The sequence below is a fragment of the Ammospiza nelsoni genome, chromosome 12 (genome assembly GCF_027579445.1).
Source record: "Ammospiza nelsoni isolate bAmmNel1 chromosome 12, bAmmNel1.pri, whole genome shotgun sequence".
Classification (NCBI taxonomy): Eukaryota; Metazoa; Chordata; class Aves; order Passeriformes; family Passerellidae; genus Ammospiza; species Ammospiza nelsoni.
Genome location: NC_080644.1, coordinates 1,388,679 through 1,412,459, shown reverse-complemented (window position 1 = coordinate 1,412,459; position 23,781 = coordinate 1,388,679). Strand labels below are relative to the sequence as shown.

The 23,781-nt window shown below is 51.8% G+C and overlaps 2 protein-coding genes across 3 annotated transcripts in view; both read left to right on the top strand.

Annotated features, from left to right (window-relative positions):
* Nucleotides 1–727: 727 nt before the first annotated feature.
* Nucleotides 728–14,643, top strand: SALL4 (spalt like transcription factor 4). The gene is made up of 4 exons (XM_059480764.1): nucleotides 728–852; nucleotides 7,986–10,517; nucleotides 11,107–11,414; nucleotides 12,481–14,643. The coding sequence occupies exons 1-4, from the start codon at nucleotides 783–785 to the stop codon at nucleotides 12,898–12,900; spliced, it is 3,330 nt and encodes a 1,109-aa protein (XP_059336747.1). The 5' UTR covers nucleotides 728–782; the 3' UTR covers nucleotides 12,901–14,643.
* Nucleotides 14,644–22,781: 8,138 nt separating this feature from the next.
* The window catches only part of ATP9A (ATPase phospholipid transporting 9A (putative)), a 46,042-nt gene continuing 45,042 nt past the window's right edge, over nucleotides 22,782–23,781 (top strand). For both annotated transcript variants that reach the window (XM_059480624.1, XM_059480623.1), the window contains exon 1: nucleotides 22,782–22,919. In XM_059480624.1, the coding sequence (XP_059336607.1) occupies nucleotides 22,852–22,919 (68 nt within the window). In that variant the 5' untranslated portion in view covers nucleotides 22,782–22,851. The remainder of the gene's footprint in view (nucleotides 22,920–23,781) is intronic.

The following is a 23,781-nucleotide window of genomic DNA, read 5'->3' as shown; positions in this document are numbered from 1 at the left end:
AGCAGCCGAAAAGGGGAGCGAAGATGAGAATTATTCCGCTCTGCATTAACGCAGCCAGCTTAGTGTGGGAAAACACTCTCAAAGCGCTGCTGCCTCAACTTTTTCACACGTGCCTCACGTTTTCACTCGCTGTTAAAAATACTACTGGCTCAGCTTCGCCTACTTCCCAGAAATCGAGACTTTAAAGAATCCTCAAACAGCTGAACCAAACCAGCCTAATTGCGCTCCGTCTGCATCCGCTTTTAAAGCCCCTCCAGCCGCCCTCCCCACCGCGGGACCCCGCGCAGCTCCCGGGGCTCTTCCCGTGCCACCTTATCGAGCGACAAAGGGAAGAATGAGCATTGTCCCGGGCTGCTGCTTGCTTTAGGGGAGGGGGGAGAAAACTCTTTAAAGCACACTATAAACCGCGCAGGTGAGACAGCAAAGGTGCTGTCAGTGTGCGGGCAGAGAGCAGCGGTGCCCGGTGTTTGTTTAGCGGGGGCGGCCCGGGCTGCCCCGGCCCCGGGGGCTCTCGCCTTTGTCGCCCGCCGGGGCGGGCCGGGCGCGGGGACTACATGGCCCAGCGTGCCCCGCTGCGCGGATCAATGGGGCTGATTTGAATAATCTGTGAGCCCTTGGACTCAGGCCAATCAGCCGTCAGGGACCCATGATAAATCGCAATGCATTATTGATAATAATAATTACTCTGACATGCGCATTCCGCCCAAATTTCCCAACTCTAGGAATTTGTTGTGAAGAGGAAAATAATTGCTACTATTGCATGCTCCCGATGCTGGTGCACCATGTCGCGACGGAAGCAGGCGAAGCCCCAGCACATCAACTCCGAGGAGCAGCCCCCAGATGCTGCAAGTGGTGAGCGCAGAGGGGCGCGGGGCGGCCGCGGCTCCGGGCTCGGCTGGTGCGCGGCGGGAGCGAGCGGCGCTTCCCGGGGCGCTTTTTCACCCTCGTGCTTCGCCCCCCGCGCCTTTCCTTCCCCCCGCGGGCTCCGCCGCCAGCCGGCCCAGGGCTCGCCCCGGGTTTTTCTGGGGGGCTGAGCGAGGCGCGGGCTCCGCGGTATTTTCGGGGGGTTCGGCTCGGGGCGGCCGCGGAGCGCAGCATTGCCCCGCATTGCCCCGCATTGCCCCGCGATGCTCCGCACGCTCCCCCCGCGCCCGCGGAGCCTCCGCCGGGTCCCGCGTGGGGCCGCGGCCGCGTGGGACGGGAGCCCCAAAGGCTCCCCGAGGCGGAGGCAACTGGGGGCATGGGGGTAAAGGGGTGGGGGAGCAGGGGGAGAAATTACAGAGAACTTCGCAGGGCTGGGAAATGGCTCGGGCTGGGTTTCCTCGGCGTGCTCAGCACTTTGTCGGGAGTTAAATGAGAATTTTTGTGTGGTTTAAAAAAAAAAAAAAAAAAAAAAAAAAACCCAAAAACTGGGTAAAAAGCCTCCACGCTCGGACTATTTTTGTTGGAGATCACAATCGCCCTGGACTTTTTGTAGCTTGACCTCCAGCCATCTTTGATTTCCGACTTCCTAAAATAACTCCGGTGAGCTAATGCGGGGTGTGCGCGAACGCTTTGTATTGGGGCGGCGAGGGGGTCCCGGCACCGCGATCGCTCTCCCGCTTTGGGGGATCCCGCGTTCCTGGGCCGCGCTGCGGGGAACGCAGAAATCCCGGCCGAAAGCGGCCGGGGCTGCCGGTGGGGTGGGCAGGGAAGGGCAGCGGGCACTCGGTGCCGGCCCCACGGGAGCGGGGCTGCCGGAGCGGCATCTCCCGAGCCGAGCATGCGGCTGCCGGCTCTGCCCCGCTCCCGCCGTGCCCGTCCCGCTCCCGGGCGCAGTGAGGCGGCAGCGGGGCACGGCCCGGCCGGGCAGAGTTTGCTCGGAGTTGTTGCGGTTGTTGTGCCCAAATGTTCCCGTGTGTCCCCCGAGAACTTTCTTTGGGATCTTTGCTTGCTTTTCGGAGTGGTTTTGTTTCCGTGCTTAGAACTGATGAAAACCCATGTACGTTACGGGAGCTGCTTATTCCCAGCCCGCAGGAGGTTCGGGCTCTTTAATTTTTTTTTCCCTCCTCCCCCTTCTCTTCTTTGAGTCGAAATGTGCAATTGTTGGGTCCGGTTAATGGTGACTTAAGAAACAGCATGCTGGCCAGAAGGCAATAAATCCCATGTTTAATGCATGACTGTTTTCCTTTGTGCATATGGTTAGGTTGGGGGATGGAGGTGATGTTTCCACATGTAAATCTCTGCTCTGCCCGCTGCTGGAAAGGCACCTCCGGCCCCGCGCTGAAACAAAAGGGTTAATCACTCCTGATGCGGCGCTGGGGCGGGGGAGGCGTGCGGGAGGGAGGGAGGGAGGATCGCTCCACACCGCGCTCTCCGGGGCAATGGCCAGCTGCTTTTTTGTTATTGTTGTTCGGGCTTTTTTTCCCCCCCTCCCGTTCTCAATTTTAACAACCAAACCCTGGATGAAATCCCTCCGGAGCGCTCGGCGGCCGCCCAGGCCGGCGGAGCTGGGGGAGCTGTGGCTGCGGGGGGATTCTCCCGCTGCTCGAGGGGTGCTGTGGGTTTGGGGGGTCGGGGCAGGTCCCGTCCTGCGGCATCTCCGCTCTCCGAAACCCGGGGCCGCCGCTCCGGCGGCTCGGACCGCCCGCCAGTCTCCCGAATAGTCCTGATATTCCCCGCTCCAGGTGTGCCCGTAAATAATAAGTGATGAAGTTGCATAACAAAGTCGAAATTCCGCAGGGATTTGTCTGGGGCATTAGCGAGGATATACACATACTCGTAATAATAAAATCAAGCCCTTATCTCCTTTTTTGCAAGTATTCCCTTTTTTCGCAAAGCGATTTGGGACCCACCTCTGTGAACAATGCAGCGGGTTAAAGTGTCCCGCGAACCTGGGGATCCATTAACAGGTCAAAAAATCAGCAGGTGGTCACAGGGGAATAATGCTACATACTGAAAATTAGCATTTCCACAAAGGGCTTGAAAATGCCTATTGTGCAGGATTGCTGCCATTAAAAATCGGATTCATTCTTCAAAATACAGTATCAAACTGCAACTTTTTTTTTTTCACTTTTTTTTTTTTTTTTTTTTTTTTTTCCCCTCAGGGTAAAATTAGCGTAGCTTTGCTTCAATTATATCTCCGATTCGTGCGCGGAGCTCTGTAGAACTGGAGAGGGCTGTTGGCCGCGGAGAGGTTGAACGAGCAAAGCCCAAGTTTTGCGCTGGTTTATCCTAGGTTTGTTTCGCTCGCCCGAAGCTGCTGTTGGGGCCGGGAGCCCCGGTGCGGGAGCATCCCCGCCGTGCCCGGGGTGCCGCAGCCCTGGCGAGGGGCAGAGGGTGCCGGGGGCGGCGGGGGGCGATGCCCGGCTTGCTTTTCCTTTTGCGTGAGTGAAACATCATATTGGTAGCGGGGATGAGGGAGCCCTTTCGCCGCGCTCGGCGGCATGTGACGTTTTGACAGAGCTGCTGCTCTAACCTTTGCCTCCTCCTGCTTGCTGTGGGTGGTAAGTTGATGTCAGGCTCACAATTAGGACTCTCATGCAATTGACCTTGGCAGCGGGGTTTGTGCCGTTTAGCTCGCTCCTAAACACCGCGCGGGTGTTCAGTGCGCTCCAGGTAGGGCCGGGCAGGGCGGGGGGCTCGGAGCCGGCTGGAGCCCCCCCCGCGGGCACAGAGGGGCTCAGGTGGGCTCGGGGGGCCCCGGCCCCGCCCGGGGTGGCGGTGCTGGCCCGGAGGGGTCCGAGCGCGGGCCGTGAGTGCCCTCCACCGACCGGCCCGGGCAGCGAGCACCGGGGGCAGCGAGCCCGGCCCGGCCCGGGCAGGGTGAGCCCTCGGAGGGCAGCGACTCCGCTTCCCCTCGGGCTTCAGCGCTTGATTTGCTCGCTCGTTCGCTGTGGTTTGTTCTGTCTTCGGCTGGATATCTCCCTTGAAGTTGTGGATAGGCCAAAGGGGGAATTAGTAAGTAGATAATAAAGTAATTGAAGCGTTGAGAGAGAGGCTGTAAGGATGTGAAATGGTGATTGTGGGGAAACGCGTTTCTGCCTCGTTCTTGCGTAGAAAAACGCAGCTGGTGAATTCAGCGTGGAAAGCATTGAGGCCTTTGGAATATCTCTGTAAGTTGCCAGTTGTGCGTTTTACTTACTCAAAAAAGTGATTTTGTCAGAGTTAAAATGCCCTAAATGGTGTTTGGTAGTGGGAGAAGGGCGATTTGGGGCAGTTTGGAGCTTTTGGAAGCCCTCTCCTTTGGAGAAGGAGAAAAGCATCAGGGACCCTGAGAGCAGCAGCGAGCTGATGGCAGAGGGTTCGTGTCCAGGAGTGAAGGGTGCTAATCAATCCTCCCGGAGTTAATTTAAACCGGGAAGGTGCATGGTCTTTGTTAACCTTAAAGTAAAATTGGTCAGATGTAGGCTATGGGGAAAAGAAGCTCACCAAAGGTATCAGAACTCCTGAATAAAAAAAAGTGGATGGGAAGGCTTGAGTTCTGTTTCATCCCAATTCAAGTGAAATAAAGTTGAGGAAAAAAAGTCACTATTGGCTTAGATGAGTGGTAAGCCAGCAGCACCCTTCTTGAAATCACATCAAACCAGCTTTACTTAACTCCTTTTACTGTTTTCCTTAAAAAAAAAAAAATCATTTGAGCGGTGTGGATTTTATCAGCCTTCCTTGTCGATGACCGCCTTGTCCTACACAATAGTGGATTTTATCCATCCATTTGCCAGTGATTCAATCTAACCCCCCTGCTGGGTTTACTGCATTCTTCTAACTTATTGGATAACTAGATGCTGAGAGATAACATTCCTGAAATTCGGGGGTGGGGAGATAAAAAAGCCACAGTAGAAGTCCTGTCCCTGGGAAGCCTTTGGAGAGGGTTAAGTGAAGTGCAGGGGAAATGTCGTGGCAGGGCAGCGCTGGGTAAATCCTCATGGTCGGTGGGCAGAGCTGCCCGCCTGGCATGAAAAACCCCGAGTTCAGGCTGTCATTGCATTTCAGTGGGCAGAGCTGCCCTCCTGGCATGGGAAGCCCCGGGTTCAGGCTGTTGTTTCATATCTGTGGTCACTGCTGGGCTCAGGGCAGTTGAGGGGCTCTGATGGCAGCGAAGAGAAGCTAGGTACAAATCAGGATGATTTTCACAGAAGCTGTTGGGTTTTTTACAGAAACCATCAATTGTTCCTTTTGTTATTCCAGCTACTGTAAAATAACCCAGCGTCCTAGTTGTGAATTTATCTAAAACCCTTTCTTTAAGGTAAAATAATGCGTAACTCCCCTATTTGTCATGCAGCAAGTCGTTTCAAGCTCTGAATTGAATTTATGCAGAGTCCAGCTAATGCTTCACTGTCGGAGAAAGGAGAATGTGTGACAGGGCAGGGCTGCCAGGCTCTTCTGCCCAGCACAGGCACCCTCAGTGCACTGGAGTCTTTCTCTGAGATGGCCACTGCTGCTCAGAACCAGGAAAGTCATCAGAGCTGCTCAGAATTACAAAAATGAAGAGCTGAAGAGCGTGGGCTGTGCTGGAGATTGGGAAAGGGGCATTGAATTGAGTGTGATCTTATCAGTGCAGAAGTAGAAAAATAAGAAGTATTATCATGGGAAAGGAGATAAATGATCGGATGCTTTGAAGCAGTTAAAGTTTGAGGACTTGTCTAGACATTATCCTGGAATATCTCCTTGGGGGTGGGCAGCAGTGTTTGGTGCAGACATTTCTGTGCCACTGGAAGAAGTAAAAGCTGAGGTTATTTTTTATTATTTCGTGACGTGGAAACAGTGTTGTTCTGCCTGGGGGACGGGACTGGGAAAGCCTCAAACAATTAAAGGATTTGGAAGAGATTTTTATGTTTTAGTATTCTATGAAATCCTATTTTAGTATTCTGTGAAACAGGAAAGTAGTCAAAAACCTCCCAAGTCAGCGTAGAGTAGTTCTAGAGGTTTTCTCTTTTTTTTAAATCCAGGTGCCTTCTTTCCAAGTATATCTGCTCAGAGTCCTGCAAAACGAGTTTAAAATAATCTGTTCTTGATGCTGGTTGATTCTGTTGACCAAGTTCTGAATTGTGCAGTAGTTGTACTTGTCTGCAGTCTGGGTTTCTCTGTGTTTTTAGAGTTAAATCAGCTTTAGAGACATCCCCATAATGATATCTGGGGTGAGAAATGTGTGCTGCCATTCTTGTTTCTGTCACTTACAGGAGTTGTTTGGGCTGAAGGGTAAGTGTTTAATTTTCCCTGTTTAAATGGGAGGCATCCAAACATTTTTGATCGTAGCTGTGCTGAGAACTCCCTTCCTCCCCGTTCAAGGACTTGTGCAGGCTTGGATTTATTGCTCTGCACATCACAGCAGAACAGGCCTCTGATACTTGCGAATTTGTGTTATTGATCAGATGTTTATGTTTACAAATAAACTTTCACATGCACTTGGTGCCACACAGCATTAAGCGGTTGAAGTTTGCTTTGTTGAGCGCACGCAGTGCCCTTGCTGAGGTCAGAAGTGGCAAGGGTTGCCATATCCTCCCTCAGGCAGGGTGATGTGCTCGCGTTGGCACCTGCACATGTCCCCTCCACGTTCAGGACACACCCAGGTGTGGTTTGGCCTCACCTTGCCCAGACCAAAGCCACGAGAAGCTCCTGAGCTTCCCCTGGTCCCACCCTGGGGGCAGCTGGGGGGTCTGGGCAGGGCTGGACAGGGGGGCACCCTTCCCTGAACCCCCTGCACCATTGGCATCCCCGAATGGGAGCAGCTCCATGGGGAGCCCTGGGGGCTGGAGCTGGGGGGGTCTGTGGTGACACCCTTCCCTGAACCCCCTCCCCTGCACCACTGGGACCCCCTGAATGGGAGCAGCTCCATGGGGAGCCCTGGGGGGTCTGTGGTGACACCCTTCCCTGAACCCCCTGCACCACTGGCACCCCCAAATGGGAGCAGCTCCATGGGGAGCCCTGGGCGCTGGCATCCCGCCCCAGCCCTTTCTGCTCCCCCTCGCTGGGAGTTTTCCCTCCTGCCCTGAGCTCTGCCCCACCTGCAGCAGGCCGGGAGTTTGTTGTTTGAGGGATGGCAAGGCTGAGCAAAAACATCCTGTTTTGGTTATCGTTTCTGTTAACCTCTTGCAGTTCAGATATTTCCCCGATTTTTTTTTTCTTTTTTTTGGTCCATGTACAAATTCTGCTCAGTCTGAGCTGTGGTGTGCTGCTGGTGGAAGGGCAGGAGGGGACTCTTGGCTTTCCCTGCCCCTTCCCAGAGTGGGTGAGTGGTGGGTGCAGCTGAAGGAGGCCTCCTGCGAGGTCGGAAATGCCTCGGCGTAGTTTTGTGAGCAGGACTTGTTACTTGTATTATTGTTTTAATAATCATTGGTATCAATGGAGGCGCATACTCGAGTGCCAAGTTCCGGATTTAATCATTCTTTGCTACTGTGTCCATGTTGAGATTATTAGTGGAGTGTGTTTGCTTTCAGAGGATTTCAGAGCTATTATTGGCCTTGCTTGCCTGCTGTCAGCCCTCTTGGTTTGTAATTACTTTCACAATGGCAGAGCAAAACTCATTTAGATCGGTACAGTAAGAATTGCTCAAAATTCCTGTGTTAATGATCTTTTATGAATTTTTTGAGATGGTTAACAAAGAATTAGAACCTGAAGTGTAAACAGCAGAAATCATGTGTAGTGTTTTGCTCGGTGCTTCAATGACTCCTCTGTCCTGGTGTTCATTTTAAGCTGTGTTGCAGGTGCTGCCTTGCAGAACTGTTCCAGGGGATTTTTACGGGATTTGGAATGAATATTTTTTTCATTGAGCCTTGTGAGAGTTTTTTTAAAATATGTTTTTTCTTGTAAACTGAACTGAGATTAATATTTATTTTGGGTTGTGAAGGAATTGGCATCAAAACAAAGAGCAGAACTTCAGGCTGATCTGCAAACTTGATCCCAGTGTCTTGTATTTTAATTTGCAATTGGGGTGGAGGCAGTGATCTTAACAGTGAATGCTTGGTCTAAATCTGGCAATTAATAATGTGACTTTCTTTTATTTTAAGGGAGTCCACAAGACGTCCCAGGTGATAGAGATGGTGAAATGAGTTCCAAAAGGTGCCGCACGGAGGAAACCAAAATCTGCGAGAAATGCTGTGCAGAATTCTTTGTTCTCTCTGAATTCCTTGAGCATAAGAAAAATTGCACTAAAAACCCGCCAGTTCTGATCATGAACGACAGCGAGGGAGCAGTGCCCCCTGAGAGCTTCCCCGAGGCTCCTCTGGGGCCCTTCCCGAGCGACCGCATGGACGGCAGGGCGCGCAAGGACATTCAGGCCAAGGGCTGCGCTGCCTCCGTGGAAAAGAGAGAAGGAAAAATGGATGCCGAGCCGGTGGGAGGAATGTACCTTAAAATAGAGCCCCCCCTGACGCCTGCGGCCCCCGGCCTGAGCTATCTACCAAAACCCAAAGTACCGAACACTAACGTGACCCTGCAGACCATCCGTGGCACTAAGGTGGCCGTGAACCAGCGGACGTCGGACGCCATCTCCTCCTCGGCGGCCGGGTTCAACGCCATCCCCATGATCCTGGAGCAGCTGGTGTGCCTGCAGCAGCAGCAGCTCCAGCAGATCCAGCTGACGGAGCAGATCCGCATCCAGATCGCCATGATGGCTCCCCACGCCCTGCACCCCTCCATCGCAGCTGCTGCTGACCCGCTCAAGGCTCTGGGGGCCCACATGTCCCAGCAGCTCTCGGCTGCCGTGGCTCTAATCGGACAGAAGGCTGGGAGCCAGAGCCTATCCCTGGAATCCTTGAAGCAAGGAAAACTACCTCACTCTAACACTGGCATTGCGGCCGCCAGCTCGCTGGCTGCTGGGCTCTCCTCGTCCTTCCCCCTGAAGCCAGAGGGGAGCCGAGGCCTGCCCGGCTCCATCTCTCAGTTCCCAAATCCTTTGCTACCTCAGTCCTCCGGCTCGGTCATCTTCCAGAACCCGCTTTCGGCCGTCTCGTCCGTGATGGATTCCTCAAAGAAGGGCAAGGGGAAACCGCCCAACATCAGCGTGTCTGAAAGCAAACCCAGCACGGAGGAGCCGTTCTTCAAACACAAGTGTAAATTCTGTGGGAAGGTCTTTGGCAACGACAGTGCCCTGCAGATCCACCTCCGCTCCCACACCGGGGAAAGGCCCTATAAGTGTAACATCTGTGGGAACCGCTTCACCACCAAAGGAAACCTCAAAGTGCATTTTCAGCGTCACAAAGACAAGTACCCCCACATAAAGATGAATCCTTACCCAGTTCCTGAGCACCTGGACAATGTCCCTACCAGCACTGGAATTCCGTACGGGATGTCTGTGCCACTGGATGAGTCCAACCTGATTGTGGACAGCAAACCTCTCCTAACAACTCTGCCTACCTCTGCGGCCAGCGGCACACCTCAGGCCATCTCCAGCCTGGCAGGCATCAAGGAGGCTCTGCCTGGTACATTCTCCAGTGAGCTGCAGTCCAGGCCCTCTCCAGAAAGCGAGGGTGGCTCCTCCTCGTCGGGGGCGGTCGGCCACGAGTCAGGAACGGAGCAGAGCTTGAGCTCACCACAAGCTGCCTGCAGCGTGAGCATCTTCCACGTAGGTGGGTCAAACGAGCAAGGCTCAGAGACATCCAAGCTCCAGCAGCTGGTTGAAAATATCGACAAGTCCACTTCTGACCCCAACGAGTGCCTGATCTGTCACAGAGTGCTGAGCTGCCAGAGCTCGCTGAAGATGCATTACCGCACCCACACCGGGGAGAGACCGTTCAAGTGCAAGATCTGTGGCCGTGCCTTCTCCACTAAAGGGAACCTCAAAACCCACTATGGTGTGCACAGGGCCAACACCCCCTTGAAGATGCAGCACTCGTGTCCCATTTGCCAGAAGAAGTTTACAAACGCCGTGGTGCTGCAGCAGCACATCCGCATGCACATGGGCGGGCAGATCCCCAACACCCCCATGCCAGAGCCCCCCTGCGACACCGAGGGGGATCCTGCCCTGCCCGAGAAGAACGGAGACATCGGGCGCCCAGAGGAGATCGTGGAAAGCATAGACATGGAAGACGACATGGACTCTCAGGATGGCCCCAGGAGCTCCTCCAAACCTCCCACTCCGTACGATGCACAATCAGAGTCGCCCGCTGCAGCCGCCTCCTTCTCTGGGGTTGCAGTGCTGGAGAACCAGATGAAGATGGTGGGCTCCTCGCTGAGCTTGCAGCGGCAGAGCAGTCTGAAGTCCAGCGACAACGGCTCGGCAGAGAGCGATGGCATGACCAACGACTCGTCCTCGGTGGCGGGCGATGCCGACTACCAGAACGGCCGCAGCCCCGCCGCCTCCGAGGCCGCCTCGCTGCAGGCACCATCCCCGGCCAACAGCCAGGCTGAGAGCATCAGGTCCAAGTCACCTGCCTTCACCAGCCAGGAGGATTCGGGCACGGGGAGTAAAGCAGAGGGTGCTGAGAATGCTCCTGTGGAAGTGGAAGGGGTTGTTGGAGCTTTGGATTTAACGTACGGCAACATCGGGCGGAAGGTCATCAAGGAGGAGCCTGGGCTACACTTTGCAAATGGAGAGTATGGTGAGTGATGCAGAGTGCTGGCTGGGATTTGGGGTGGGGCAGTAGGAAATCAATCCTAAAAGGACCAACAGGAAACAAAACTTCCAGCTTTCCCCTCTTCCTGCTCCTCTGTTTGGATAGACATAGGCTCTGTAAAGTTTTCCTGACTAAGTCAAGCCCAAAATTCTAAGGTTTGACTGGTGCCATCTCCTTAAAATTAATGTAGGCTATACTCTCTCTGTCTTTCATGGGCTCACTTGACATCTCCTTATAACTCTTTAAAAATACACATTTATGTGTTTAAGGGAAAACTGCTTATCCCGAGAGTGTGATGTGGAAACTCTAAAATAGTTTGTGGGGTTTTCAGGCTCTGTAGCATTGTAGCATTGAGGTTAAGGTTGATCTAAATTTGACCTGAAAGATTTTCTATCTCAAGCTCACCAACAAACCCAGGGATGAACTGATTGGTTTTGGGGTATCCTAGGAAGTGTGGTGGCCTCTGCAGATGTGCTCTTTAGGCTTCAAAGGCAGGGCCTGGATTCTCAGCCAGGCTTAGGCTTGGAAGCAAAATTAGGCAGGGATATAAGCACCGCCTTTGCTTTCCTTCCAGGTCGCAGCAGTATTCCAGCTGCGTTTGTCAGAGCCCCACCAGCCCTGATAAAAATGGAGCTGCCCAGCGACCGCCCCCTCAGCGCCGGCCCCTTCATCGGCCCCCCGGCTCTGTCCCCCGGGGTCGCCCCTCTGCTGGTGCCGCGCTCCAAGTTCTGCCGTCCTGCCAAACAGCACATCTGCACTACCTGTGGCAAGAACTTCTCCTCTGCCAGCGCCCTGCAGATCCACGAGCGCACCCACACCGGGGAGAAGCCCTTTGCCTGCACCATCTGTGGGAGAGCCTTCACCACCAAGGGCAACCTGAAGGTGGGTCCTGTCTGTTGTCATCTCCTTGGTCTGTGAGACTAACACTAGGGATCAGAAACTAGGGTTTTTAATATTTGACCTGCCTCTGAGGCAGCACTGATTTCTCTTAGTTCCTCGAGTGCTTACTTGTGACCCTTGTCTCCTTGAGTTTCGCCACATAGTTTTTTGTATAAGTGTTACTGAGATCACCCTCGTGTCTTTGCTGCTGTCCTTGACTTTCCTTTTGGGATGGAAGGGGAGGCTGAGCCCTCACTAAGCAGATTGCTTTCTTTTTTAATTTGGATTTGGATGTGTCAAGACATAAGCATTTCATAGACTGCTACAAAATGCTGCCTGCTGAGTAAATGCATTACACTGCACTGCTTGAAATTTTGAGAGATGAGGAGGGATAAACTGGGATAATCCTGAGATGGCACAAAGTGCTTGGGGATTGTGGCTAAGCACACACTGAAGAAGTGCTGTGAGTCTGTCCTTCTGCCAGATGAATCCATTTGCCCTGTGAGGGATTCAGCTCCCTCACTTGCACAGAGGCTTCTCCCTCCCTGTGAGAGCCTCTTCAAGCTCTTCAGTCCTCTTGCATAAATACTGATGGGGAGAGAAAACACTCCAGTGTGTGAGCAGTGCCTTGCTGGAAGCACCAGCAGAATGTGGTGTGGGAGATTTCAGCTTAAATTAATCTCTCTGCCAAATTACTTGGTGGTTTTTTTCATTACCCAGAATTTTTTCAGTACGGTCTGTTTGCAGCAGATAATGTGGTTTCTGTTTTGAGGGCAGAGAGGGTGTCTTTGCCAACAGCACTTATTCCAAGTGTAAAACACAGTCCTCCAAGCCCTCTAGCAGCCAGCTCCAGAGAGCCACGGTGATGTCAGGCAGTGAATGACTGTGTCTGACACATGCCAGGAAGGGAACTCTGACAAGAACCACCCAGCTCAAATATTTACCTGAATGCAAACAGAGCAAGCCTGACTTCTTTGGGCTACCTGGCTGCAAGCGCAGTAGGATTTGGGTCTGCCACGGAAGAGCTGCAGAATTAACGATTCTCTTTGCTTTCCCCCCTCTCCGGAAGGTCCACGTAGGAACCCACATGTGGAACAACTCAGCCAGGCGGGGCAGGCGCCTGTCCATCGACAACCCCATGGCCCTGCTGGGCAGCGACCCCAAGAAGGTGTCGGAGATGTTCCCCAAGGAGATGGTGGCGCCCTCGGTGAGCATCGACCCCGCCGTGTGGAACCAGTACGCGGCCGTGCTCAGCAACGGGCTGGCCGTGAAGGCCAACGAGATCTCGGTGATCCAGAGCGGGGCCCTGCCCGCCCTGCCCGTGCCCCTGCCCGGGGGCTCGCCCCTGAACTCTGCCCCGGCCGCCAAGGCAGAGCCGGCCCAGGCTGGCGCTGCCGAGGCGGAGAAGGCGGGCGCTGCTGCTGCAGACAGTGTGCCAAAACACCAGTTCCCTCTCTTCCTGGAGGAGAACAAAATCGCCGTCAGCTAAGGACTCGACAGGAGCTCGCCTGCAGAAAGAACAAATATATATAGACACAAACGTATATTTTTAAGAGATTCCACTTCGGCCTCCTATTTTCCTATTGACGTGCAAATGATTTTATGGTTGTCTTTGTAAGAGTTGCCCAGAGTACAATCATGATATTGCTTTGCAAATAGTAATTAATAAAGAATAGGATTTCCTTCTATTTGGAAAGATGCGGGTCTTGCAAAGTAGTTCTTACGTGTGACTTTAATGTGTACAAGCCTTACAGAAGTTTCTACAACTTGAAATTCCAAAGGTTAGAATATTTACCTCTTTGTTTAGAGTAATAATGGGGGTTTTGAAGAGAGTGGAAACAACCTACTGTTAATGGAAAAGCTTCTATTTACTGATGAGAAATGGAAACTATTGATGCGGGTAAATATCCTAGAATGTCTGCCACCCTCTTAGAGTTTTTCTGTTTGGATTTTTGGCTCTGTGTGGTTTCTGAATGTACTTTTTCTTAATAATTGCTATAAAAACTACAAAGTTGTTTTTTTAATTCCTTTGGTTTTTTGCCTCAGAAGTTCTATGAAAAGCAAGTTGCTGTTTTTCTTTAGTCACTGCTCCTAAGTAATTAATTCTTTGTGTTGTTGACTGCTGCTTATTTAATACTACTACTAGGACAGTCCTTCAAGTATAGTGCCAAAATTCCTGCTTCCAAAGATGTGCAGTTTTTCCTAGATGTTTTATTTCAATACCAAGAGCCCCAAACAAGCATGGGTGGGTATGTATATACTTTTTTTTTTTTTGTTTCCTCTTGAAAGGGAAGACTTGCCTTGGGAAGTCAGGTCTGAAAGCTCTGCAAGGAATCTCAGGTGACTGTTGCAATTTGCCATGGGAACTGGTTTCCTTAGCAAGAGACTTTTTGTTTTTATTTTTTATTTTTCATTTGGGTAATTTAGGAGATCAGTCTGTGTAAACCTGTATTTAAATATGAAGTATTCATGCTTAGGTTAAATGTTTTGTGGGTTTTTGGATGGCATTCCTACTCTGGTCATTAAGGTTTTTTTGGTGGTCTGTGAGCTTGCATTCCACCAAAATGGTCATTAATGACCCACGTGTGTTGTATGAAGGTTGCTGGGATAGTCATCTGGATTCTAAGTTATCTACCTCATTTTTTTCCTTTTGTAGTTGTAGTGTCTATTTTTTCTAATAATGACCACTGTAATGACTGAGATCCAAGCAGATGCTTCCATGCACTATGTGAAACCAAAACCTGTTGTATTATTAGTGGAAGCAGCTGAGGAGTTGCTGGACTGACCTTTCACTGTTCCTCGAACGCCTGCTGGAACTGGATGTGCAGTGGGATCTGAACCAGGCTGCAAAGGGAGCGTTTGGTGTGGAAGGACTGAAGGAGGGAAAGAAACCTGGCTGTTGGCTGCAGGAAATCTTCAAGTCCAGTCTCTTGTGGAAGGCCCCAAAAATGCAGATTTACCAAAAGTTTGTGTGATGTTGTTGCACCTGATTTTGCTGATGATCTCTGTATGCCGAGTTGTGCCTTTCCTGCTGGACTCGTGGGTAAGAACATACCAGTACCTGTTTACACTGTAAAATGGATATTGTTACATAGACCACGCAAAAGGCATCCCAATTGTCACATTTCTACATTGTGAATGTATGACTTGGAAGAACTCTGTAGTTTTGAGTATCTACTGATGCGTTTCTGTTGACATTTTTGAGAATAAATTTTGGGATGGCTTTTTCACACTTGGTGCTGAACGTTCTTCTGGCAAAAAGCTTTTTGTCTGCTGAAGAGTGAGTTCAGGAGGCGGCATGCTGCTTCACTGCAGGGACCTGAAATCCAGGAGCCAGAGTTGGGCTTTAGCTCATTGCTTAGAACGACAGGGGCTAGGGAGTTGTGGAGGAGTTGGAGATCCATTCCTCAGGAACAGCTGGGGTTTGATGGAAGGCTTGGGATGTGCCAGGGATGTTGGTTTCCCCACTAGAATAGAATGACAGGAATATGTGCAATCATTTCTGTACTGTGATCATCCTACAAAGGGAAAAAGAATATTAAGTTGTCAAATTGCCAGCGCCTGAAGATGCTGGCTGCATGGAAAAGGGATAAATAACTTCCCCTAAAGAGCAAAGAAAAGCAGTTCTGAGAGTAGCCCTGATAAAATGGAAAAGTGCTGAGATCCTGATTCTGGCAAAATAATCCAGCAAATGTCTTTTGCCTTTGGGGGGTAACAGGGGAGGAAAAGGGAACCCTAAAGCTGCACCTTTCCAACATCAGAGCTGCCTGATTATGGTGCTCCTTGCTCAGTCAGTGGGAGTGAAAGGCAAAAACAAATGCTTTCTCATCTCTGCTGAGCTCTGAAGGAAGGTGTAGGGAGGGCAGGATGAGTATGAGGAAGCTCTGTCCCTTCCAGTGGTGGGTTTTATTTCTGGCCAAGCTGTGGGCTCTGCTGCCTTCAGGTGGGTTATCCAGCAGGTTGGACAGTGAGGGGAGGTTAGGAGGGAAGCAGTTTTATAAAGCCTGAGTGCTGCTCTAGAACTAAACAGCGAGGAAGATGCTGGCACAGCTGGGCAGCACGAGGCTGTGATGGGGGAATGGGTCAGGCTGGGCTGTGCCTGCCTTGGGGCAGAGCCTGAATGCTGTGACCTGGCCAGGGGCACTAAAAAAAAACCTCTCCTGGCCTGGGGCACTCAGGGCTCTGCTCTCCAGGCCATGTGCCAGGTGCTGGCTATGCCCCACGCTGTGACAGCCTGGTGACAAGGCAGCTCCAGGCTGGAGCAGGGTGAATCCCTGGCTAAGCCAGCAAGTCCTGGATCTTCCCACAGCTCCTGGGTGACAGGTAGGACCTATCTGAGCCTCCCCACGGCAGGAGCTGGGCCACAGGGACGTTCCTGCTGCAGGGAGAGTGTTTGCAAAGCGGGCTGGGGATTACCTGCTCTGCCATGTGTGAGAGCTGAACCCACGCCTTGGGCGAGTCAGTGTGCTGGAGCTGCCCACAGTGGCAAGTGTGCTCAGCTCACAGGAGCAGCTACAGTGGCATCTCAGCAGTTACAAGAGACAGCTGATTGTGCTGTGGCCTTGCTGATGTGACTCAGGAGCGAGATTACAGAGCTGCAGCTGCAGTGGTGTGAGCACAGTGAGCTCGGTGTGGGCACTGTCTGCTCATCAGCCTCTCCTCTTGCCTGGAGCACTGACTTGTTGGTGTTTGTTATTGCTGGCTTAGCCCCTCGCTCAGGGTTTGCAGGCTGTTGCTGGTGTGTAAGTAGCAGATGAGCTTGCATGAGCTAAGGTAAAATCTGGCTTGTTTAAAATGTCAAATTTGAACTTGAACGTTGCATTGCTTAAAACAAGAACCTGAACAGTAAGCAAGTACATTTGCTTTACCTTATTGTATTACCTCAAGTATTCCTCCAAGGAAAGATTTCTTTTAACCTGCCCTTTCTGTTCTTCCCAAAAAGTCTATGGGAACTTTGAGGAGGGAATTTGACAATTGTAGGTGAGCAGCTCTGGGCTGAGCTCAGCGAGGCTGATTTGCCTTTCCACAGCTTGAACTGATGGGATGGCAGAGAGGGGCTGAAACAACAGGAAAGAGATGAATATAACATTAATTTTCATTGATTTTCTGTTGAAGGCCATGGTGCTCGGGGCAGGGTTTGCAGCCTGGAGTCAGGGAAGGTGATCATTTCTGTCTGCAGAGACAGAAAGCTGCCCTGCTGTCTGTGTGATCCCCAGAGCTCCTGCTCAGAGCTGAGGCTCTCTTGGTGCTTTTGTGTGCTGAGAGCTCCTCTCTGCCTGCCCCTGCCCTGCCTCCCTGCTGGCCTCACGTGTTTGACTTCAGCTCACATTCACCACTGACCTAGAAAAGCTCCTGGCACTGCACAGCCACAGCAGGACAGGAAACAGCTCCGAGGCACAGAAAGAGCCAGCAATTACACACTCCTGGAGCCCATTACCATGCTATCTGTTTTGTTATCATGGCTTCTGCTTTGTGCACGTTGAGTTCACTGCACATAAAGGGCTGTGTCCTTTGCAGCATTTTGATTGCTGCTTTATTGGGAAACTTGTTTGTTAATGCCTGTTATAAGCGATCTTGTGCTGGACTCCCAGCCACTCTCTGGCAGCATCACTCTCCTTTTAAACTTCTTTATTGACATACCTGATTATCACATCTCACAGGCCAAAGATTCACTTCTCTGACTCAATTACTTTGTGCAGAAAGGGGACTCTCAAGTCAGAATGAGAACAGGTGGATCTCATCATGGGCCTTGTTTTCCATACGTGACTTGGGCAAAATCCAGACACAACTAAACATTTGTGTAAATGACTCTCGAAAGCAAACTAAACCTCCAAATCCAGTAAAATTCACAATATCTATTAAATATATAGCATATAATAGCATATATTTAATATGCTATTAAATATAAATGTTTGTTTATTTATTTGTCCCCAGCCCAGAGCACTCAGTGCCACCTCCAGGAGTTCCTGGGACACCTCCAGGGATGGGCACTGCAACCCTCCCTGGGCAGCCCCTGCCAAGGCCTGCACACCCTTTCCAGGAGGGACAAAACTGAGCAAACTGAGCTGAATCAAACACTCAGATTATGAACCCATGGGAATCTGAGGGCCAGGGACACAAACCACGGCGTGCTGTGGACAGAAGGTGATGCAGGAGGAATGTGTGGGGAAAAGAATGGTAAATAACTTGTGTTCTCAGAGTAGTGATACAGAATCAGTCCTGAAATCCTCTGTTCACTGCTTCTCCCAGGTACTCCCTGGCTCTGCAGCCCTGTGCATGATGACAGAGCATATTTGTAAATCAGGTTACCTGGGTTGGCTTCACAGCCATGCACAGTCCTGTCCATCCACTTGGCAAAGTTTGTTTTAGAAAAGTTTGTCTCCATGCAGTCTACATGTTCAGAATACCTAACATAACTTTTTTATTTTTTTTATTTTTTGACACGCCGTTTTGGTTCTCTTTCCCACGAAACCAGTTTGATTACTTAGGTCCTGAAAGTTCAGCACACATTCAGGTGATTTGCTGCCTCAGGGTACCTAAATTTCTGGGTGTATTAAAAGTACTCGCCCCTCTCAAGTCCCAAAGTGCAGATTTGAAAAAAATCAGATTCCTTCATTACTTATTCTTCTGTCTCCCCCTAAATTCTTCCAGTCTTAAATGACAAAATAACTGCATTATGTAGGGATTTTGGGGTTTTTATGTTTTATAAAAGTTGCACATATGAAATGTGTAACAAATATTTTCAGTTTATGGCCTTACATTTTTTATCACACTCACAGAAGGTGTAGCACAAAAACAGTATGGCAAGAATTCACAGAACAGCTACAGCTAATAGCCAGATCATGTCAAGAACTAACAAAATACAAACATAAAATACAAGTGGGAGTGTATTTGTCTAGAAAGCCTTTTTCTTTCTTCATTTCTTAAGCTGACAGCTGTCCTAGCTGAACGACAGTTTGACTATTACAGTTTTAAAAATTAGGTGCTAAAGGGTTGTTTTCTTCTTGATCCACAACATATAATTATGCAAGGAAGAAAAAGATCCTACACAAAGACTGCACTTCCTCAGAGCAGTATCTGCTCTGAAACTTCATTATGAGAATGCCAAATGTTCCCTGCACAGCAGAGCCCATGGCAGTGGGAGCTTTATTGTAGTTTCCCTTAGCAAGTGTTGATGGATTTATGGAGGGCTTCATTAAATATCGGCTTAAAGGATATCCGCTATCGCCCACTTGTCAAAAGCCAAAATAATATCAAAGCCAAGGGTGCAGCTCGGGGCTGCAGGTGTTAACAGTGCTCACTAATCTGGGAGTTTTTCAGCCCCCAATTAGTGGCAGGGCTCTTGTCTGAGCCCAGCCCTCTCAGAGATAAATTTCCAAGATGAATGCATCCTGTGGAGGCTGAGGGTACTTGTACAGCCATCCCACCCTGCTGATGGCTCCTGCAGGGCTGTCCCAGCTCGGCTTGCGCTTCCCTGTGTGCCTCGAGAGGCTCCCTGGAACAGAGGCTGGGCAGAGTTAAAAATAAAGCAGGGATTTGTTAAAGGGCCTTAATGGATACACCTTGGGCAGTGCGAGAGCCTGGCCAAGCCTACACCCAAGGTGGATGGTGAGTCACGAGTTTTGACACTTTGATAAGTTTTGGTCCATTTTCATATTGGAGTTAATTGTCCAATCACAGCTCCAGGTTCTGCAGTCCCATCCTCTCAGATTGCTCTCCTTCATTCCCTGTTGTTTGCACTTTTTGGGCCTGAAGCTGCATTGGTTCTGGGGACGGAAAAGGTTGGTTCCGTGTGACTGAGCTGTGAGAACTGGCTAACACTTTATATGAAGGTCAGAGTTATATACCAGTGCAGTACAGAATCTGGAAAATATGAAAGCTAAAACTCTGGGCAGCACCTGGCTCAGTGCTCCTTCCAGCAGTGGCTCCGTGTGTGTGCAGAGCTGGGAATGGGCAGCTTTGGCAGGTTTGCTCTGATTCTGGGAGATTGAATGCCACAGCCCAGGCTCTGATTTTGGGGCACTGAATGCCACAGCCCAGGCTCTGATTTTGGGGCACTGAATGCTACAGCCCAGGCTCTGATTTTGGGGCACTGAATGCCACAGCCCAGGCTCTGATTTGGGGGGATTGAATGCCACAGCCCAGGCTCTGATTTTGGGGCACTGAATGCCACAGCCCAGGCTCTGATTTTGGGGCATTGAATGCCCCAGCCATGCTCTGATTTTGGGGGATTGAATGCCCCAGCCATGCTCTGATTTTCAGGGATTGAGTGCCCCAGCCATGCTCTGATTTTGGGAGACTGAATGCCAGAACCCAGCCCTGTTTCAGCGCTGCTTGAGGATCAGTGGTGTGTCACAGCACCAAACTCTTTGCCTGTCACTGTGGGAGTGAGTCAGAGCGCAGGGAATTATCCCAGTGCAGAGCCCAGTGCTGCCCCTTTGCCCTTGGCAACCAAAGCCCTTCTCCTGCCTTCCTCACCAACGGGGCAGCTGCAAACACAGCCCTGGAACAAAGCTGCAAATGCCATCTGCAACGGGCTGTGCTTCCAGACAAAGGGGGTGCACCCTGGTGTTTGTGAAACTTGCACTTATGGGATCAGATAAGGACAGGTACAAAGAATAATGGCACAACTCGGGCTGCCTCTGGAATTACAAACATTTTGTTCAACCAGTCATACACCCTTAGTCTGAGCCAACTCCTTAGATGTCAGAATTCTCTATATTTTGATATTCATGGTTAGGGAAAAAATAAAGTAAACAACCCCAAAAGTAGTTCCAAAATTGAATTAATCTTTCAGCTTATAAGAAGTCAAACAGGATACAATTATTATGACTTTCCTCTGTGTTCATCAGGAAAAATACAATAGTCCTATGCATAAAATACCCCATTATTTATTTAGTAGGGAACTGTAACGGAACAAAATTTATAGCATATTGTACTAAACAGGTAATGAGTGCAATTTGTAAATGCATTGTTAGAACCACCCATCCATTGTTCGAGTGGGAAACTGGCACCAGGACTTGCTCCCCAAAACACAATTTATTTACATGTTCTTTGATCAGTGGAGCTCAGAGACCTGGCTGCCTTTGAGGATCGGGGGCCCTGAAGGCCTCAGGTGTGGGTGAGAAATTGGTGTCATGGGCAGAGAGCAGGGGGCAGAGCCGGGGACAAGGAGGGGACAGTGATCTGCACCGTGGAGCTGTGGGGAAGAAAGGCAGGAGATGAGGCAGCAAGGCTTCCAAAAGCAGTGGGGAACTGTGGCAGAGACTGAGGGACCCAGGAATTTCTGGTTTGATTAAGATGCACCTGCAGCCAGGTGTGTCCATAGGCTGGGCTTTGCCAGGATCAGCTTCCATTTGTCAGTGTGAGCCTGAGCCATGGGAGACTCATCAAACACAATCCTGCTGGCAAGGCAGGTGTGCTTGTGCTGCCTGCTCAGGAAAAGGCCTTAAATCACCCCAATCCACAGCCTGGTGCTTTCACCCAATCTCTGTGTTCAAATGGGGCTCAGCCTTGGACTTGCCAATAAACCATTCCTGGGCTAAATGGGATTGATGGGGTGCAGTGGTGAGAACTGTGACAGAGTCTGAGGGACTCTGCCTACAGCACAACCTCAGAGGGGTCAAGGGGCCCAGCTCTGGTTCTAAGATAAATCCCTTGCTGGGATCACAAGGAAGGAAATAAAACTGCTTGCTCTGCTGTTAATTTAATCATCTGGGAGAAAAAAAAAACCCAAACCAACATAGATAATGATTTAAAATTATGGAAAATATCTCAGCTCCTTTTAGTTAGCAGTGGTGCAATATTAATTCTGGAGCTTGCAGAGCTGCTTTGTGAGCCTGAAGTTCTGTGCTTGCAAAAATAGAGCATCAAAGCAAGCCAGTGGCATCAGAAAAAACCAAAATCAGTTTATTTCAGTTGATTTAACAATTCTAACTTCTCAGACTGAGGCTGGAGGTTTTCCCTTGGGCATTCCTTCTCAACAGGAGAATGAAAATCAAAGGCTTGGAAACCAGGAGAGCTCATACCTGCTGTGAATGCTGCTGAGATCACAAGTGGATCCTTCCAGCAAAGCAAATGTTGTGCCACAAATATGTCAAGGAGTGGGTTTAGCCCATTGGGCTACAGCATGGTCTAGACCCTCCAGAGTGATTTTATAGCTAAAAACCAAAAGTGTCTCAATACAAGGCAGAAAACCAGAGTGTCCATAAGGGAAGCTTGGAGGGTTTTTCTGGCTCCTCAGATTCTGTGTGAGGCTGCAGGACCTCCCTTTGCGCCTCCTGTAGCATTTCTGGGACTGAGTCACCTTGCAGCAGTCAGTGGTTCCTTCTCCCACGTTCTTGGATGTTGGAGTGAGGCAGGAATGACCTGAAGGAGCTCCATGTAAAATCAAACAGCCTAAAAATCAATTCTACAAACAGTTTTTGTAACAAGACAGCCCAAGTTAGGATGGCATTGGAAATATCTGTCTGAACAGTACTGGTACCTGAAACTGGCGTAACTCTTCATTGTCTCGCTGAAATGTCCTCATTGCAAAATGCCAGGATGACTCTGCTTCAACTGTAAGGGAGAACATCGAATGACAGTTGCAGTTTTTGTGCTGCTGTAATCCATAGTGTAACGAGATGCCTGAAATCAGAACCACAAGTGCTGGAGCAATTTGAGCCTGTATTTGCAGAGGACATCTGAATTTGGATCCAGAATGGGGCGTTGAGAGGAGGGGGTGAAGGTAACCGAGCAGGGAGGGAGGGAGCAGCAGCAGCAGGAGCAGAGATCCATCCCTGTGCCGCGGGTGGGGTGCGCTACAGGAGGGGAGCTGAGCCCGCAGCTGCGGCAGGCAGAGCACAGAGCCCAGCGGGGTTGTGGCAGAGCACACCCGGGTGAGGTGTTGGTCTCGGGCCGGCCGGGAGCTGCTGAGGCTGCGAGAGAACGGGAAACGAGCGCGGAGCGCCGGGGAAAGGGCACAAGGGGTGAAGGGCAGAGCAGGTGACGGCCGGGGACGGGGCTGGGCGGGGCAGACCAGGGTGTGGCACATCAGGGCGGGGCTGGGTGGGACAGATCAGGGCGTGGCAGATCAGGGTGTGGCACATCAGGGCGGGGCTGGGTGGGGCAGATCAGGGCGTGGCAGATCAGGGTGTGGCACATCAGGGCGGGGCTGCCCGGTCCGGGGCGGAGCGGACCCGACCTCACCCAACCCCACCTGGCCCCTTGGAGCCGCCGGGTGCCGGCGCTCGGGGCCGGGCCGGCGGAGCATCCCTGGCCGCTCGGTGCGGGGTGCGGGGAGCGGCGGGGCGGAGCCGGCGGCGGGGCGGGCGCGGCACCTGCGTGCTGGGAGCCGGCGGCGCCGGGCCGGCCCCTCGGCGGTGCCGCCAGACGGCGGCGGCCGGGCTGGGCGCTGCCGGCAGCCGGAGCATCCCCGCTCCGCCCCGCAGCCGCGGCCATGACCGACAACATCCCGCTGCAGCCGGTCCGGCAGAAGAAGCGCATGGACAGCAAGCACCGCGGCGGGTGAGCGGCAGCGCGATCCCGGGGCGGCGGCGGCGGGGCCGCGCTCGGGATGCGGGGACGGGGGCGGCGGCCGCGGCCCGATCCCGGGCGGGAGGAGGAGGAGGAGAGAAGGAGGAGGAGGAAGATGAGGATGAGGGGGAGGCAGGCGGGAGGCGCTGACAGGTTGCTCCTGACGCCATTGCCGCGGCACGCCCGGCGCACGGCAGGATGCGGGCGGGCTGCGGGAGCGGGGACAGCCCCGGCCGGAGCGGCCCGGCCCGGCCCGGCCCGGCCCGCAGCGCCGGCAGAGCGGGCACGGCGGGGCAGCAGCGCCCGGAGGGGCCGGGCCGGGCCGTGCCACCGCGGCCGTGGCACCGCCGCACCCGCCCGGCTCGGCTCGGCCCGGTTTATGCTTGTCATCGTCCGTCCCCGCTGTGGAATCAGCCCGGGCTGGAGAATCCCCGGCCTCGGCTGGGAGGAGCGCAGGAGCATCCATCGGCGGTGCGCGTAACAAAGGCCCGGCTCCCATTTACTGTATCGGCTCGACAATACAATATCCTTGGTGGCGGTGTCGCCGTAGCCCGGGCGTGCGATGCGTCCCTAAAGGAGACGTAGGGAAGTGTTTATACCGGTGTGCCCATGCAGGAAGTTAAATAAGGAAAATGGTTTTCCAATAGTCTTCCATTACGAAACCGCACCACTGTGCAGACAGGTTGGTTGGCACACAGCAGGGTGTACGTGGTATCCGAGTCACCTGGCTGTCAATTAGCACAGCATTTCATTCGTCCCTGGAGAATTTGGGGTTTTTAAATGTGGCGAGTGATGTTAGCAAAATAAACCAAAATATTGAAAGAAATCTTCACTATTAGAGGAAGGGGAAATA